The following is a 15,480-nucleotide window of genomic DNA, read 5'->3' on the forward strand; positions in this document are numbered from 1 at the left end:
CTCAAGTATCTACGTATGGGGACATACTTGAGTTCCGCTCTTCTCAAATGTGGTTTAATAATAATGACTGATTTTAGGCACAATGGATCAGTATGAAATTATTTTTTCTTAGGGCGAATTTATATAACGTGGCGGTGAAGAGATGAGTGTTTTTTTTTTTTTTTTGGTGTAATGAAGAGAGGAGTGTTCCATCTATACTATACTAAAAGCAGCATATACTCCACTCTAAAGCTATCCACATCAGCAAAAAAATTCAACCAATTAAATGTTTCTATTTTGCCACGTTACATCTTCTTTGTCGACATGGATCAAATGTTTTGGTCTTCTAAAATTTGGTTTCGGCCCATTTAAAAACCATGTTACACTTTCCGACAAAACCCACGCTTTCCCTTTTCAGTCAATAGTCTCTTACGATTCCTCTTTGTAGCCATTGTTCTATTCTTTCCGAATCTCCGTTACTTGCAGTAACTATCCACTCTAAAATCATTGCTTTTGCTCTTTACACCTTCTTACAAGATGTATCTTTCACCTCCTTTTGTTTTCCTCCTGTATGATCTATTTCTCGATTCTTATTGTATACCGTAATCTACGATTTTTTCAGTCGAAGATCAAGCTGTATCCATGAGATCTGCTAAGTCCTCCGGAAAGTTTTATGTCGCTGTGTATTTCACCAACATCTCCTCGGGTACAGCGGAATCTGAACTAGGCTTCCGGTTAATCCGTTTCTGGGAGACGATAAGCACAGCTAAAGGTGGTTTGCTTATTGGCTTGGAGCTTCTCCTTACAGGCAAGCAGGTATCAGATTCTTTACTTCTTCTTCTATTGATCCAAATCAATCTAGGTCACCACTTCTTGATTTCTTGATTACTTCTTAATCTTCTTCGCAGAAATGGCTACGCACAACTCGAAATCTACCGCATCAATATTTTTCTCCCGTTCTTAGTGGTTTGTAAATTTGTCGTTTCATCGCTCCAATGTCACAAAGAAACTATTTGAATTTACATTTCTTGCCACTACTCACAGGTTTCGCAGCTGCGGTTTGGACATAGCTGCAACAGTTATCTTCTTTAAAAAAAAACAGCTGTGATCAAGTCAATTTTTCCAGGCATCCAGATGATTATTAAGAAAAAAAATTGTTTGAGCTGGAATCTGAAGTTTGTGTCCTGGAAAGCCTCTGGCAGCTGAAACTGGGGTAAAATTCTGTATTCTTTTATCTTTAACTTGGATGGGAGGTATTATTTTGTTGTTCAAAGAGTTGAATCCAAACAGCCTTTAGGAGAAGAAGCAAAAATTTACCTGAGAAAAGTTATACAAGAGCTTTATGTGTAGGTTTTTTTCTTAAATACGTAGGTGAAACTCTGAACACCTTGCTCCTGCAAAAAGTCGCATTTGAATCTGTAAGTTGTGTACGCCTTGGTCCTGTTTAGTCTTTGCATGTTTAAGAAATTCAAACTGGCTTGAAGTTGACTGTTTACAGTCTCTTTAACCGCTGTAGTTAGTGTGAAGGTTTGTTGCTGAGTTTATTGCATAGATCCATTTTCATGTGTGGATTGTTTCAACAAACCATCATTAAGACTCTGTCTTGGCTACCCGCAAATAGATTGAGAATTCACTTACAAACTCAAAGGAACAGCAATGCTCTCTATTCAGAGATCATGTTGAGAGATCCCAGAGCTTTTTACACAGATTTCTATCATGCTCGCTGGAACTGGAAGCACTGCTCTTTTCACTGTGATTTGTAGCTTTGCTTCAAGGCGTGTACCCTTTTGCGCAAACAAGTTCTTCAAGACTGTACTTGGTTTCAGTTTGGTCATACTGCTTTGGGCTGTGGATAGACTCGGGAGGTGATTACTTAGCGCATACTTCTTCCATGGGAAGACATTCTGATGTTTGATTGTGTTCTTGCGATCAATGAGCCTTACTTAATCAGCAGCTCCTGCTGGTAACCCCATCTTAGTTTTTTATAGAACCCCCATAACTATCGGCAAATCTGCAACCATTTCTGATATTTCTGTTGACATGCAGGTTGTGGCTTCTAAGTTGGCAACAAGAACAAGAGTAATCTCAGAGGAAGCAAAAGGCACGACCAAGTACTTTATATTCTTATAAGAAACATCTTTGCTCCTATGTAAACTATATATGTTTCTCCAATGACATGAAGAATATATAAATTGGTTTTTGTTTGTGTGATCAGGAACAAACAAAAATTTTGAATATAAAGCATGTTACAGAAGACTTATTCTTTTTAGTTTGAACTGCACGTGATGGTCAAAAGAAAAAATTAGATGATTTGTAACGTAGAATGAACAACTGATTTTGATTTATTTATTTTATCTAAGTAGAGAAAGAGGAAAAATAGAAAGTAATATTAGTGAAGGAGATAAGGATTAGTGTTAATGTTGAAAATATCTACCCCAGTACCGAAATAATGTTTGTGTTTTTGTGTAGTATTCACGTTTTTAATTAAATTAGAAATTGCATATTATAACAAACTAACATCAATTAACAGTTCAATAAGAAAATAATGCAAATTAAATACTTTTGTTTATCTCACAAAGAGAATATTGTGACGTTACATCATTTTAAAAACCAGGAAAATATACAAAAAAAATAAAAATTTAACAAAATAAATATTTGTTACAGTAATATATTAAAGCAATTCAAATTTTAAATTGAATTGAAAAGTAATTTAAATTGTTAATTGTAGACAAAAACATTCACACTAAAGAGAGCATAAACACAAATGTTTTTAGTTGTTTTTTATGAGCAACACATATATTCCATACCAAAAGTTTAACATTCATGCCAAAAACATGTCATCATTAAATTATTACACAATGTTTGATTTTTTCCTGAATAATTTCCTAAGCAAAGGAATTAAAAATTCTTTGTCAACATTAACAAAAGTGGGAACAGAAAGTATATATACACGGATGCAAAATAACATTACCATTAGACTGTTTTACTGCGTTATTAAGAGACTAGGAGACCAGTGGCTCATACATATTTAACACCTACATATACATATACTTTTTCCAAAAAATAATAAAAATAACACCTACATATACATATTATGTTATTTAATGTTTTGTACATATTTAAATAAAAAGTGTTACTAACTAATTATTAGAGTCTTATAAGTATAAGATATATGAAGATTAATATACTAGGTGTTATGCCCGCATATGTGTGCATAGTGTTCTTATAAATATTTATATGTTTATAACTATTAAATTAAAAACAACATGATAAATTATTAATTATGTTTTTAAAAAGATAAATCAAAAACTAAAATATATATTTTATAATAAAAATAAATATTTTCAGATAAAAACATAACACATTTAGGAATGATCTTATGTTTTTAAAATGTATTTTATTTTTGAGAATTTTGTTATATTTACTTATAGTCAATTATCTAATATAACATATAAATAAAATATTATTAATATATATTCATTAGTTTTTATCAAAATATATAAATGGTTATTGTTGTGTTAAATTTTAAAAACATTCACATATTAGAATTATTTTAGAAAATCATTAGCATTTAATTATAAATTGTTTTCTATATAACTATAAATTTTATAATAAAATATTATTTTCAGATAACAACATAATATATCTAAGAATTATCTTATGTTTTAAAACGTGTTTTTATTTTTGAAAATTTTATTATATTTATTCATAGTCAATTATCTAATATAATATATAAATATAATATTATTAATAGAAATTCATTTATAATTATTTATATTTTAGATAATTCTTATTATTATTAATTTTATTCACTTATTTAATCAGATAATTTGTTTTTATTTTTGACTAATTTATATAATTTATTTATTAAGGGTATAAACCATTTATTATTAATTTTAATCATTTTTAATCATATAGATTTGAAATTCGTTTTTATTTTTTGATTAATTTAGAGAGTTTATTCATTAAGGATATAAACGATATTAACCGCTCTAATTTTTAATGTTAGAGTTCGATTCCAAAAATTTACTTCGCAAATAATAGTATAGATAATAATTTAAACCAGTTATACAATACTTTAGACATGATCCGTGATTTTCATTCGAAAAGCATATGTCTGCTTTGTTTATATAGATGAGTGTGATGTATTTTAGGGGTAGTGGATTTTGGTTTGGGGTGTTGGTCTTAATCTCTGCTTTAAATTATTTAGCCAAAATATTCTTATAGCTTTTTTTTAAGCAATGAACATCAAATCTAAACAGTTCTAAAAGGTACATATGCTTGATTAATCAAAAACAACATAATTCCAATATGATATCAAATGTTAAAGTATTTGAATGAAAACTTTAACAAATACATCTACTAATAATAACCAATAAATACTAAGTTGTAATATCAATTTATAAATCCATCTCGGTACAATAATTTACTATTTTATCATAATAACATAAATAAAATGCATTAATAAGATTGTCACTTTAAAAACTTAATTTATGCCGGAGAAAGATTGGTAGAAATGGTAAACAATTGTTAAAGGAAAAACATCAAAATACTTTTTAAAAATATGCCAAAAATCTCAAATTACAAACACGCCATTTTAATCATTTAATTTTTAGTCAAACATGATTTTTTGGTTTAGATTTAAAAAGTGAATATTAAAATGTCATACCTAAATTTAAAATTGTATATGTTTTAACAAAACAATTTATCAAATATAAATTACATATGATTTTGGTATATGTAATATTGTATATCAATGATTTGAAGGCTATAACTGAAAAGTCTAAAAATCAATTTAAAATCCTATATTTGTGTTTAGCCTTTTTTATGATTAAATATCTTATATTGGATAGTGTTTTAGACAGACAAATTCAAAGTAAATTCATATATAACTTTAAATATGTACATATGTAATTTAAAACTATTTTGTAAGTGATTTTATTTATAAAGAATCGTGTTCTCTGTAAATGTTTTGTGACAGTTATTAGTTTTATGTTTATGTCTGAATTTTTATACTTTCTTATATTAAGTTATATATTAACTTACTTTCAATTATTTTGAATTTCTGACAGCATTATGTGTTGTAAATATAATTGATTACTTTTTGAGAAATTCCTTGAAATAACTAAGTTGAATACTCTTTTTTTTTTAAATACACTTAATCAAAATATTATAACATTTGGGTTTAGGGTGTAGTGGCTATTGTTTAAGGTTTAGTATTTAGGAGGTAGGTTCAGTTTATAAACTTCTATAAACACTTTTTTTTTTAAATTATAAATGCTTTAGGAGTGTTAATTTTATCATTTTCAAAAAATAAATAAACTATTAATGAAAATGATTATCATTTAAAATTATATTCTACAAATGATATCAAATTAGAGATAAAGTTAGAATTTTCATTTATTTTCTAGATTGATCAGTTACAACCGTTTATTTCATTTATTTATTTTTTAAAACATTAACAACTGAGATGATACTACAATACAAGATCGAAACCTAATTTGCTTAGACTCATTAAATTTCACACATATAGAAACTCAAAATTTATGTAATATATTTAATCTTTAAATTTAAAATCAAAACCAATAAAATCTTATATTTTTGTTGACCAACCCATATTCTATATATTGAAAGTCAACCATTTAATCCGTTAGTGAGTTATGAGTTAAAGCCTTTTAATTTTTTTTTAAGTTCAAATTTTTTGGCGCTTTTTCCTGATTTTAATTACTACGTATGATATAAAACATAAAAATGAAAAAACATTACAAATGAGAATATTTTAAAAGCAGTTTTTAAACCTTTGTAGTACGCTAAAAAAACCTTTAAAATCACCATATTCAAATTGAAAATACATAGTTTCCTTTCATTGAAGAAATATAAACTATTATCTGTAGTAAAAACCCATAAGAATTAAAAAAATATATTTATTATTTCAATAATGTTTGTGGGAAAATTTATACAGTCAAAATTATACTATAAATATATATATTTGAATGAATGTTTAAAGAAATAATTTGTAAATTAGTAAAACCCAAGCTTAAATAAACTTTTATCATTTGTTATTCTTTATATTAAATAAATAAATATTTTGAGTCATAAAATTACATACATAATTATGATAGATATTTGATGGCCAATTATGATCTATTTTTTTTTTATAAATTGATAAAGATTCTTCTATGTTACAATGTTGTTTTCAATATAATACTAATTTCACATTTACATAAAAAAGGTGTAATGATTAATTATTAAATAAATATGTTGGATAAACTATTGAGATATAAATAAAATACAATATAAAATATATATATATGATTAATAGATAATCAAATTAAATATAATTATAGTATTTTAAAATATATACTCCGTGCGTAGCGCGGAAAAAGGATCTAGTATGGTTAATGACTAATGACAAAGATTCTTAAATTGGCTAATTCAGCTTAAGATGTCTACAGTCAAATAGTAACAAGTCTACTAAAATAGTAATGATGTATTTAACTTAAGTCTATACAAGAAATTCAAATACCACCTAAAACTACATTGCCGACGCACGCACCATAGTTAAGGTGAATTATAAGAATCTGATGGAGGATAACTATGATGGCCCCTAGTCATAAATCTTGATGCGTGACCGCGAGCTAGCTTGAGTGGTTCTTATTAACTCCCATTTGGTTAGAAAACGTGGTTAATAGACCGACGACAAAAAAAAAGAATAAATATATGGAAAATAACACATTCAGCAAGTATATATATATATATATGGGAAGTTTACTAAAACGAGTCAAATTACTTGAGTTATTACTAGAATAAATCCTAAAAGTTCAAAATTACTAAAATATTTTTATGGTCGAAAATGCCCTTTTTTACAGTTGTGAGCAGAAAGGTATATTACAAAATTGCCATTTAAATTTTGAAAAAAAAATCGTCGGCAGATTTATTTGACAAAAAAAACAAATCTATTGTAACATAAATCTGTTCATTAAACCTGCTGTTAAAGTTATATCTACCGTGTATTTGGTAGCAGACTTTTAAGTTACAACAGATTTTTTAAAGATGGCTGATTTATTTGTCCGATTTAATGTCGTCAATAGATTTATATGTTTTAGTCTATCGAATGAAGAGACAGATTTTTTAAAATTGGCAGTTTTATATCGTATCAGTTAGATTTTTTAAACCGATTTAAAATTACCTTCAGCCGACTTTTTAAGAGTAATAGACATAAATTTTTATGAAAGATATGTTTATCCGATTTAACTTTCTGGTCGACTTTTATATTCATTTGGTGGCAGATTTTAAAAATTGCCATCTTTGACGGCAGACTTTTAAATCAAATTTTAATTACCATCTTAAGACACACTTATTGTAGCAGACTTATCCACTCGAATTTCTGGTTAAATTCACTAAGATTTCGGTTTGGTATAACTTGGTTCAGTTTAGATTATTTTCGGTTTAAATAAATTTTTAATTTTGGTTGGAATTAATTTGTTCTCGGTTTAAATTAATTTAAACCTTCGGTTAAAAAAATTTTAAAAGTTGGTTTAAGTTATGAATCAGATTACACCACGTTTTCAATTAGGTTATACGTTCTCTGTCGTCTTCTTCTTCTTGTTACCTCTGATTCATAAATTTTGGATCCACTTTCATGGGGATCTACAACGGTATCTTTTAATTCATATTGATAGGAGAATAATGGAACACATGATTCTCGTCTCGGGGAAGTGGAAAGTTGAGAAAACTAAGTGGTTATTTGAAGTTGACAATGATCGAGGTAGCATAATAGTTCCTGCGAATGAGGACACTCGATTTGAGGACTTTGTGAAAATCATATTTGAGGATTATGGAGTTGATTTTGCAGAAAATGACTTGGAACTGAGGTACCTTTTTCCGAAGCAGAATCTACACAGTCAAAGCATCAATACACCACCTGTGAAAATAGGAAACGATAGGCAGTTTCATGCATTCTTGGGTGTTTGCAAAGTCGAGAACATTCGGCTATGTGTGGAGTTTAAATTGAAAAAAATTGTTGGAGAAGGAGCTGGTGAAGATCAGAAACAACCCATACATGGAGATGACTCGTTGTGTGAAGACGAAGAAGATACAGACGAAGAGGGTGATCGATTCGATTACTGCGATGATTCTGATGGAGCAACATCTGATGATGAAAACTTTACTACATACGGGCTTCAACCAAACCACGTAGAAGAGGTTCATGGATCGTCTACAAAGCTGATTTATGCAAGAAAGACAGAAGAAAGAGACTCTCCAATGAGTATGTCCGATCTGCGCTTATTCAAATTTGACGTGGGGCAGAGTTACGATTCAAAAGATGCACTAGAGACACGTCTGAAGATATGTTCAGTTGTCCACAAGTTTGATTTTGATGTCATTGCATCAACGTGGACACTGCTCTTTGTAAAATGTTGGCTAAAAGGATGTACATGGAAGCTAAGAGCTACACCAGTAGGTAACTCTTTCAAGTTTACAGTCCGAGTATATGTAGATGAACATACCTGCTCCATAACAGAACGCTCATCCCGTTCCCGACAAGCTACTCCCGAGATTCTTGGACTCTTGTACAAAGACTATATTGGTGGGGTTGATCCATCAATTTTGCCACGTCATGTTTCTAGTGCTATGAACATGAGCTTCGTAATCAAGGTTGAATAAACATGTGCTTCAAATATAGTCTCTTCTCCAGCCTTTACTTCCTTTTAAATGGGTTACTGTTTATTGTTTATTGCAGATGGATTACTGGAAATCTCATCGTACACTTATAGTTGCTAGAGATCTCGTAATGGGTTCAGCAGAGAGTGGATATGAGGAATTACCTACTTACCTGCACATGATTAAAATGTCAAATCCAGGGACTTTAACTCGACTGGAAGTTGATACAAACAACAGATTTAAATACTTATTCCTTGCATTCGGCGCTAGCATTGCTGGATTTCCATATATGAGGAAGGTTGTCGTGGTTGATGGAACATTTTTGCAAGGGAAATACAAAGGAACGCTTCTGATTGCAACCTCCCAGGATGGTAATTTTCAAATCTTTCCAATTGCGTTTGCTGTGGTTGACACAGAGAATGATGAATCATGGACATGGTTTTTCCGCCAACTCAGCCGTGTGATCCCCGATGATGAAGGATTGGCATTAATCTCTGACAGACACCAGTCAATAGGGAAAGCTATTGCAGTGGTCTATCCATTGGCAAGCAGGGGAATTTGCACGTACCACTTATATAAAAACATCTTGTTACGATACAAAGGGCGTGATTTGTTTGGATTGGTCAAAAAAGCTGCAAACTCTTTTAGGTTAACTGATTTTCAAGCAACCTTCGAGACAATCAAAGAGTTAAATCCAGATTTGCATGCATATCTGGAACGTGCTGATGTACGTAAGTGGGCACGAGCTCATTTTAAAGGTGATAGATATAACCTCCTTACAAGTAACATAGCTGAATCCATAAATAGAGCTTTGTCCGGTGCTAGAAGCTTGCCAGTTGTTCACCTTCTAGAGTCGATCCGATTAATGATGACACGCTGGTTTGCAACAAGAAAACATGACGCTGAGTTGTTGAAAACCTCTCTTACTCGAGGTGTAGAGAAGGTGTTGGAGGTAATATATTTTGAATCAGGTTATATTTTTTGTTAGACTATTTGCTAGTATACTAAGATTTAACATTTGCAGGGCCGGATACCTATTGCTAATCTACTAAAGGTTCAAGCAATTGACATTCATCAGTCACAAGTTACAGGAGTCTCGTCTTTACATGTTGTAAACCTGACCGAGAAGAAATGTTCTTGCCGCAGATTTGATTTGGAGAAGCTACCATGTGCTCATGCTATAGCTGCTGCGGAAGCTAGAAAGATGTCATGTATATCACTTTGTCATCATTACTATCGGAAGCAATACCTGTACAATGCGTACAACACAGCTGTTATGCCCAAAGATGACGTCCTTCCAATTCCAGAAGCGCTTGCCAAGAGGATATGTTTACCACCTGAGGTCCGCCAACCACCGGGAAGGCCAAAAAAATCAAGACATAAATCCATTTTGGAGAAAGTTGCAAGTAAAAAGCGGCCACGGAAGGAACACACATGTCGAATTTGTAACCAGAGTGGTCATAATTTTACAACATTTCCTCTTAAGTGATAAGTTTTCGATTTAGTTTGAGACTTTTGTCATTATATTGCATTTTGTGTGGTGGAATATTACGATTATTTTGTTTAGAAGACTTTGGTCATTATATTTCATTGAATTTCGTGCAACATTACGTAGTTTATTTAGTGGACTTTGTTCATTACATTATGATTCATTTAGTTTATCTTTTTCCAGAATTTGTAGTGAGCTGAAAATGTGAAAGAGACGAGCCATAATTAAACAAAGTAACCATCAACGTTAAACATCCAAATTACACATCCGAGAATAAGAAAATATCATCCAAAAATAAGCAAAAACCTACAGTTATACATCCGAGAAAAAAGCAACAAAAAAAGCAGAGTACAAGTTATACTTCCTAATCCTCCATAGACACCTCATCATAAATCTCCGCAGCCATCTTCAATCGCATTGCTGGTATGATCTGATCACTTAAGCCTACAAAATTATACCCCAGAGCTAAACATTCAATGTATTTCAGAGTGTACAAGCCGCAATCTCCTGGGTCGTCATTTTGGGGAATCTTCTTGTACCTACGGTAGGTGAAATTTTTGTGAGGCTTTGTTCTCAACTTAGGATCGACCATCTTGTTAAGCAATGCAGGAAGCATTTTCGTAAACGGCATGCACTCCTCTTGCATCTTCTTATCAGGCACCCAAGTTCGAATGCTATCATACACATGTATTAGCTCCTTCTGCAGATCGATGTGAAGAGCAACCCAGTGGTCGCCGTTGACATGGTGGCAGAGGAAGAGAGAGTCAACATCTGTAAGCCACTTCTTACCCGTGACAAATTCAGCTAGGTATTCTCCATTAAAAGCCATGCTAAAATATTCTGGCAACTCATTTGTCTCACCAAACTTTTTGTAGTCATTAACCCATGAGTTCACAAACCAGCGGTCAAGGAATGCAATTCGAGGAGAACAAAATGGAGACTGGGATTGCATGGAGCGTCTGTGAAACATATGCATTGCTGCAGCCATGTGCTGTGACATTACAAAGACCACAATCAGAATGGATTTATTCATAATGGACACTGAGCCAAACAAATCACAAACATAAACTTACAGAGTCATGCAACCAGCCATAATTCTTTGTTGGCCAAGCTTCTCTTGGTAGCACCAAGGTCAGATAAAATCTTGCACTTCTATCTCCATAACCAGACTCAGCATCTTCCCTACAAAAAAAAACAAAGAATAAGACCAGGGAGACAATTAAGAAAGAACAAGGTAGGATGGAAGAGAGGAAACTTACAAATCAGACTTAATGAAGTCCAATACTTTCTTCAATTTCTCTGGAGCCACCTTATCTAATGGGTCATAAGATTCCTTGGAGACAGTTTTACCAGATACGATACGCTTCACTGTTGAATTCCCTACGAATGAAAAAACTTGAGTCTTTGTCAGCTTGGTTTTTCTTTTGCGTGTAGGCTCCTCCAAACTTGAAGCTAGTGCTTCCAACGCCACTCTACACTTTACACTTTTCTGCCATTTTAGATGATTTTCCCAACCCTCTGTAGAAATGGATTGGTCATTTAGCTGTGGGATAGAAAAGGGTTTCTCTATCTTCACTTTTTTCCCTGGCATCGTCTTGTTAATCTTCTTCTCCTTTTTTACGACACGTTGTATTGGTAAACCATCAACTGAACCTTTTTTGGTCTGAACCATCCAGGACTGTCAAGTATAAAAAATCAGTTAGTATTTTGTACAAAAAAAAAACAGTAGATGACAATATAAACATACCATCGTGTTGCAACAAGCGTCGTCGTCTTCATGTGCTTTGGAGTTGCCGGCATTGGATGTAACTTTTTCTTCATCCTTCCCTTTAAGAACATTCATGTCTTCCTCTAATATGGCCATCTTGTTCTTCATCTCAGTCTCAAATAAAGCCATTCTAGCTTCCACCTGAGCTTGTACAGAAGCTTCCAATGTCTTAATAACCCTTTCAGCTACACTAACATCCATGGTTTCTACTCTTCCAGACAAGTTGTCAACAGCCTCAACCAACTTTTGTATGATGTTGTTGTTGATGGGCATATCAGTATGAGATTCTTTCTTCAAAACTCACAAACCAAAAAAAATTAGATACTAACAAAACGAAAATGTTCAATAACATGTGATACATACCATTTCTGGTGCAGTTTCTTTCTCCTTCCTTCGTTTTGTGGAGGGGCTTGTATCCACTCTTTCAGGAACACTAGGTGCACTGACTTGAGTTTTTCTCTTCTGGCACTTGGTAAGTGGCACTACATCCCAAAACTTGTCGTTTAGCTGATCATTAAGGATGTCAACTATCATGTTATCCAAATCATCAGGCGGTTTATCTTCGCCCCATTTCGGATATCTATCCTCCATTGCCTTTACAATCATATGCCTTACAGGAATCTGCATTGTAAAGTACAACACTAATTAAGTAAAAAAAATAAGACAAATAATTGCAAAGAAAATAATCATACCTTCTGATATTTTTTCTTTTCTTGTGCACAGAAGTTTGGGAAGTTGATACGCTGACGAGAACCATGCCATGACAGAAGCGGAACCTCAGCTTCCTCTATCCGATGCCCATATATCTCTCCTAAACCTGGCACAGACTCGTATATCCAAATAAGCAATGCATGAACACAACCATGTAGTGTGTAACTCTTCTTTTCTTTGTATGTCACCACTTTAATAGAATCCACAAGGCTGGTAAATGCCACACGACCCCATGGATGGCGCTGGAAAGCTGCTGGATCCATCACCCTTTTCGCCAAATGCAGAGGTATTCTACTATTGCTTGAAATGCCAAATATGCCAATGGATAATAGACACAACAAGCCAACCATTACACGCTTCTCTCTAGGACAATTTCTGATGATCGGAAAAAGGGCTTGAAGTTCATTCAACTTGGGTCCTTCAGAAATTGGAACTTTCATCTCCACCCAAAAGTCTTCATGAGCCACATCCCATTGTTCTTGCGTGTCAAAGGGATCACAATTTAACCCTGTAATATCTTCAAACTCATACAGAGAGAACCTCAATGGCTGGTCTTCTATCAAAGACCAAACTTCATGACTGTACTGAATCGCCAATTGATTCACCAGAAAATAATGAACATGTTTTGCAGACCAAGTGTACTCCAACTCCTTCAGCTTGATAATCACGCCTACAGCTGATTCTCTTAACTCAAGCCAAACGTCTTCACCGACAGACTCTTTCATTACTTGAAGGTTGGACAGAAAACAACTGTGGTTCATGCTCCGAGATTGAATAGGCGTTTTACCAATCTCGTAAAGCCGCGGAGGATACTTCTTGGTACCCGAAGATGAGGCCATTCCTGTAAAAAAAAACAAGAACAAACTTAATAAATATCATTCATCCAGATTATACACAGTGAAATTAGAAATTAGAAAAGACAAATCGATTTTAATCTGAGAATTAGGGTTTTGAAAAGAAAAAAAAAACAGAACCAGTTTTCAATTTGTCAGAAATAAAATTAGAAATTAGGGTTATTGAAATTTAGCATGGAATCAAAGAAAATATGTTAAGAAATGAATATATCTAGCACTTACAGATTCAATTTTCTTTAATTTTGAGGCGGATGTGACGAAGCCAAATCGGAGTTAGGGTTTGGAGTTAGGGTTCATCGTGTGCAGGGACGACGCCGGCTTAGAGAGGAGGTAACGAAACGCAAGGCGACTGCAACTGAGATGAGGTTGTCGGAGATGGAGGTTCAATGTGGAGAAAAGGAAAATTGAGATTACGAAGGAGAGAAGTGTCGAGAAAGGGGTTTTGCTTTTTTGGAAAATATTAGACAATTAATTATTAAATTAATTCAATGGCAGTTTCGTTAATACTCAAAGGAATGCTGGTTTTTTTGTATTTTGATTACCCATGTGATCTAGTACAGTAATTAAGAAAGTTTATGCATTAGTATAGTCATTATATGTATCATCTGACTCATTATAGGTAATTTCTATATATATACTAGGGATTAACCCGGGCTACGCCCGGGATTTTTATTTTTTTTCTAATTGAAGTTGTTAAATTATTTATATTTATATAAATGTTAAAATGCATGTCATAATTAAAATTTATTTTTAAATTTTAACACGTTAAATTAACATATTTTTTGTAATTTTATTGGCTATCTAGTTATCATATTTAACAAAACTATCTTTTGAGTGTTGGAATAAATGTTTTAGAGATTTTATTAAACTGCAGAGTATTTTTGGATCGACCACATGCTCAACATTCGATCGATCCGTAAAATGATGGTCGATCTCCTTGGCCAGGTAAGTATAATTTTAGCAAAAATATCTTTTATTTTCAAATATTAAGTATATAACTATTCTTTTTAATATTTTTTAATTGTATTTTTGATTAAATTATTGTATTATAATGGTTATGTAAATATTTTTTGTGATGTTTGAATTTTTGTTGTTCGTATACTTAACCTAGATGATATTGATGTTTAACAATTTATTGTTTTCTGGAAATAGAAAATAATGATATATCAAAACGTATCTAATACTTGTTAAATGATATTATAATGTAAATTACATCCATTATTTGAAAATAAACATTTGTTGTTTTTATTTTTATTTTAAATCAGAAATTATTTTTATTTAAAAACATTATTCATATATAATATAATAGTTTAAGTTTGGAAGATTAATCTAAATTTATAAATTATGTATATTTTTAAAAAAATAATTTAAGATATTATATATTGAGTATCTGAATAAAAGCTGAATTTCTTATCTTGAAAATCAGATATTTATATTTTTGTCTTCATGTTATACTCACCAATCCATCATTGAAATTTATAACTCAGTACGTTTTTTTAAAAACTTAGTTTTAAGTAATAAACGAATTTAATAAATTAAATTCATCACCTATAAATATAATGTTCTGTAAACTATATTTGAAAAGTCTCTAAAATTATATTTAAGCATAATATTATTATTATTTAATTTAAGTTATTTTAAACATAATATATGCTAAACCAACTTAAATTATATTTACAATAGGACCATCCTAAACCGGTTAGTAAACCAAAAACAATACTAAACCAATATTAACCAATACTTGATTCGGCGAGGAAGGAAGTGTTTCGGGATAAACGTTTGAATGGTTATTAACTGAAATGGTTTGATCATGAAAGAGTTAGTATGAATATTAACAATAAAATTATGGATTAGATTAATTTAAATTTGTAAGAATACCTTTGAGTCTATGAAAAACAATTCAATTCCCATGAATAAGTTTGGCTTTTGGAAGTTGCGGGTTTCCCAACAATGAATCCACATAACAAAAAGTTTGTTGTTATAAAAAAATCTCATTCAAGGTCATTAAAGGTTTT

The 15,480-nt window shown here is 31.7% G+C and overlaps 2 protein-coding genes and 1 long non-coding RNA gene across 6 annotated transcripts; 2 read left to right on the forward strand and 1 right to left on the reverse strand.

Annotated features, from left to right (window-relative positions):
* Positions 1 to 221: 221 nt before the first annotated feature.
* LOC125576083 lies at positions 222 to 2,239 on the forward strand. Of its 4 annotated transcripts, none has more exons than XR_007314601.1 (5): positions 222 to 795; positions 888 to 945; positions 1,024 to 1,397; positions 1,496 to 1,942; positions 2,026 to 2,239. It is a non-coding gene; the product is annotated as an uncharacterized LOC125576083 (long non-coding RNA). The 4 variants fall into 4 exon arrangements; XR_007314600.1 differs by having other exon boundaries at positions 228 to 518; positions 602 to 795; positions 1,024 to 1,942; XR_007314599.1 differs by having other exon boundaries at positions 233 to 795; positions 1,024 to 1,192; positions 1,351 to 1,942.
* Positions 2,240 to 7,668: 5,429 nt separating this feature from the next.
* LOC106409860 lies at positions 7,669 to 10,324 on the forward strand. Its single transcript, XM_048735473.1, has 4 exons — positions 7,669 to 8,637; positions 8,723 to 9,595; positions 9,668 to 9,985; positions 10,316 to 10,324. Exons 1-4 carry the CDS (start codon positions 7,669 to 7,671, stop codon positions 10,322 to 10,324), a joined length of 2,169 nt encoding a protein of 722 aa, XP_048591430.1.
* LOC106420207 lies at positions 10,165 to 14,090 on the reverse strand. Its single transcript, XM_048735426.1, has 6 exons — positions 13,688 to 14,090; positions 12,264 to 13,452; positions 11,880 to 12,191; positions 11,392 to 11,810; positions 11,206 to 11,314; positions 10,165 to 11,123 (listed from the first exon to the last, which is right to left on the reverse strand). The coding sequence occupies exons 2-6, from the start codon at positions 12,525 to 12,527 to the stop codon at positions 10,497 to 10,499; spliced, it is 1,731 nt and encodes a 576-aa protein (XP_048591383.1). The 5' UTR covers positions 12,528 to 13,452; positions 13,688 to 14,090; the 3' UTR covers positions 10,165 to 10,496.
* Positions 14,091 to 15,480: the final 1,390 nt, after the last annotated feature.

The sequence above is a fragment of the Brassica napus genome, chromosome A7 (assembly GCF_020379485.1).
Source record: "Brassica napus cultivar Da-Ae chromosome A7, Da-Ae, whole genome shotgun sequence".
Lineage (NCBI taxonomy): Eukaryota > Viridiplantae > Streptophyta > Magnoliopsida > Brassicales > Brassicaceae > Brassica > Brassica napus.